The sequence below is a fragment of the Oreochromis aureus genome, linkage group 3 (genome assembly GCF_013358895.1).
Source record: "Oreochromis aureus strain Israel breed Guangdong linkage group 3, ZZ_aureus, whole genome shotgun sequence".
Lineage (NCBI taxonomy): Eukaryota > Metazoa > Chordata > Actinopteri > Cichliformes > Cichlidae > Oreochromis > Oreochromis aureus.
Window position 1 is genome coordinate 50474809 of NC_052944.1, and position 3671 is coordinate 50478479.

At 38.3% G+C, this 3671-nt stretch overlaps 1 protein-coding gene across 1 annotated transcript; it reads left to right on the forward strand.

Moving 5' to 3' along the window:
• The first annotated feature begins 647 nt into the window (after positions 1-647).
• Positions 648-2613, forward strand: LOC116335938 (ladderlectin-like). Its single transcript, XM_039609436.1, has 7 exons — positions 648-710; positions 786-857; positions 945-995; positions 1587-1696; positions 1783-1911; positions 2018-2129; positions 2232-2613. Exons 2-7 carry the CDS (start codon positions 797-799, stop codon positions 2312-2314), a joined length of 546 nt encoding a protein of 181 aa, XP_039465370.1. The 5' UTR covers positions 648-710; positions 786-796; the 3' UTR covers positions 2315-2613.
• The last annotated feature ends 1058 nt before the right edge of the window (positions 2614-3671 follow it).

Genomic DNA, 3671 nt, shown 5'->3' on the forward strand with positions numbered 1-3671 from the left:
AGGTGATGCTGTACAAATTGCACTGCAACCTCAGCTTCCTGCACAGGTACTTACAGTGGCTGATATCCCGGGAAGGTTTGAACGCTGAAAGACTGTAGTGGAAGATTGTAGCAGAAGTTAAAGGTAAAGGTTTTGTGGGTCTATTGGACCCAGTTTAGATGTTGGCTCCAAAAAGTGAAGAACACCATGTAGAGCAGGGGATTAGGGAACATGATGAACTTTCATTTACCAATTTATATATAAAGGCAATGATATTTTCAGTCACAATGATGACATCAAGGGGTGGCAATACATTTTTTGACGTTTAACCAGGGAGAAGAAGTTGAATTATATATTGGATCTCTAGAAACATAATAATGACATAATGTCAATAATTACAATGTGTTTTAATCTCCTTCAACAGAGTTTCTCCTTCACACGGTAACTTTTCCTGTGAAACAAGAAAGCTTTATAAGGTGTTCTGTCGTTGGACTCTTTGGAACCTTTCTGTCAACCATCAGTTAATATGTGAAATTAAATCAGCATGAAATCAAATTAGGGAAGAGGCAATTATTTTTTATTTGGTTGAGAAAGAAGTTGTTATTTCCTGATTTTGCAACTATGTGACTATAAGAGTATATAAACACTGGTACCAGAGCTGTTCTTAACCTCCACGGTGAAGACTAAAGCTACTGGCTGACTCAGAAAAGAGAGAAGACCATCTACAAAAGGTCTGGTACAAACTCTTTAATGATCTTTTCTCCTTTTTTTAAAGAATTGACAGTAATTCGATTCTTCTGTTTTAGACAGAGGCACCATGAAGCTGCTGCTTGTGTCTGTACTTCTTTGTGCAGTGATGGTTCTGACCCCTGCTGCTTGTGAGTATTGCTGTAAAGGATGTAAGTATATGTCATTTTGTACCTCTTTACATAATAAGTCACCATTTAATGTTTTAAATTGTTTAGTTCTTACAGATAAAGTTGACAGCAGTGGTGCAGGGGATTTAATTCCAACAGGTCAGTGGACATTTTACTGATTTTAACCAAAACTAATCACATGTCTAAAGACAAGAAGAAAAAACACACCTGTGTTTTGCATGATGTGCTTCTCGTTTATAATACAGATGATATATTTTAAGAAGAGAAAGGACAAAAAACCCAACATATAATATAGAAAAGAATTATATGAGCAAGATTATCTTTGTTATTTTATTTTATTATTATTATTACTTTATTCTTTATTTATATTTATACATTTTAATGACAATTTGTGTTTTGAAATTGTGTTTGCAACTTACTTTGTTCAACCTCATCTTTTAACCTCATTCTTAAATTTACCATCTTTCTTGATTTTGATTGTTTGTAAAAGGACTTTCTAAACTTTATTCAAAATAGGGGTATAAACAGATTAGGTGTTACTGTAATAACTAGAATTATATGATTAATAATTATGAAAAAATGACACTTGCATACATATAATTACACTTTATAACTGTGAAGGAGTAAAAATGCCCCGTTTTCTTCTTTCATTGTATTTGTCATTATCTAAAATAATGTAAAATACGATTTCAGCTGGAGTCACATATAAAACTATCTATTTTCCTTCAGGAATAAGTGACCAGGTCAACATGTCCTCTTGTTGTCCTCATGGTTGGACTCGGTTCAATCGTCGCTGCTTTGTCTATATTCCAACAGCCATGAACTGGGCTCACGCTGAGGTAAGTTTCTCTTAATTGTGTTGCCTTCAGTACTTGAGAAAAACATCTTAAACCACATTTGCTCTCTCTGTCTCTTGCCATTGAAGAGAAAGTGCAGGTCCATGGGGGCCCACCTTGCATCTGTGCACAGCAGCAGCGAGTACCATCTGATTCAGAAGCTGACTGGCCCTTATGGCTACAAAACTACTTGGATTGGAGGAACTAATGCATCTGGGGTACTTTTATTCAATCATTACAATATTTTTTTCTGTTTCACAAGACTTTGGTTAGGCAGAATCTTTTGGCCTGCCTGAAATAATGCAATCAACTTCTGTCTTCTAGAAACATGTTTGGTCGTGGACTGATGGGAGCTGTTTCAGCTATACACACTGGTGCCCAGGAGAGCCTAATAATGCCTGTGGCAATCAGCATTGTCTGCAGATAAATTATAGTGGTAATTCACAGTACAACATTTAATATGAATGCTTAATATATGAATGACTTATAAAAAAAAATAAAAACACATTTACTGATTTCTGCACTTGTACTTTCTTAGGTTCCAAGTGTTGGGATGATCTGCAGTGTGACTCACGTCTGCCATCTATCTGTGCCAGGAAAATCTCAAGACACCTGGGCTGAGACTGAAGCATGAAATTCCTATAAAAACACAAACTGATGTACAATAGTGTTTGTGTTTTGCTTGCTCCAATTTCTTTATTTCATTTTCAAGCATTACATTTTTTCTCTCATTGTAGCACCCAATTAAAACATCAAACGACAAATCAACAAAAACTGCATTGTCTTTTAAGACCTTGTGTCTTTAACAAGAGCAGACTGGTTGTGTTACTACAGCGTTGATTTTAGAAAACTGTTCTTTCTTCTGTTTTTCATTTTTTTTCACTTGTTTTATGCAGCAATAAAGCTTTTAGTCAAGCATCTGTCTGTGTTACATCTCTTGTGTTTAGGAATATACATATTCAGCACTCATAAGACGTTCATTGAAGTTGGAGAATTTAACATTAACCTGGACGTCCTGGTGTAAAGTAGTGGTGAGGTGACCATGAGGATTGGCTTTTAAAGGGAGATCACCCACCTGTTCTCCATTCAGACATTGTTTCCCTTATGCCAGAAGCTCCTAAACTCTCAACACCATCAGCCGCTGCTTACTTTAGGTGCTGTTACCCAGAGTTGTTCATTCATCCTTCCTGTCCGTGGATCACTCATAACACAGTGCACTGGGTGTTAGTAAAGTCCCTGTGTCCCTCTGCCAACTCATCGCTAGCCTTTGTCGACTTTGGGTCTAGCTAGTTTATCGCTAAACGGGCGCACCAATTTAATATTAATAATCCGTGGGCATCCTCCCGATTGTGACAGGATGTCTGAGCCGCACATAGACCCAGCAGGATTCGAACAATTAAAAGCCGAAGTGTTGTATCTCCGTGATGTGGTAGATCGACAGAGCACTGAGCTGGAATCCCTCGCTCAGACGATCATCCAGCTTTCTGCATCCATCACCACATTGCAGTGTCAATCCACAGCGTTGAGCGAGGAACTCCGGATTGCACTGCTAGATAAGTGGAATGGAAGGTTACTTGTCACTCTGGATATGCTTTTTGAATGTCAGCCTTGTAAATACTCCACCTCCCACGCTAAGGTTGCAATGTTAACCCCCCTCTTGTCTGGTCCAGGAGTGGACAGCAGCCCTTTACAATGGCAAGTTTCATGCCTGCAGTAATTAAGCCTTGTTTGTGGAGGAGTTAGAGAAAACCTTTGTTCCCCCCTTTTAATGAGGTATAGGTGGAGTCACAGTTACTTCATTTACATCAGGGTAATCAGTCCGTGTGCCACTTTATCTCACAGTTCTGTGCTCTAGCTGCTAAATTAACCTGGGGAGATACTGCGCCCTGGTCAATTTTTATGGAGAGGTTGGCCAATAATATTTCCACTATGGAGCTTATGCAGCTGGGGAGGCTATCCAAAGAGTAGAGTAAAAAGA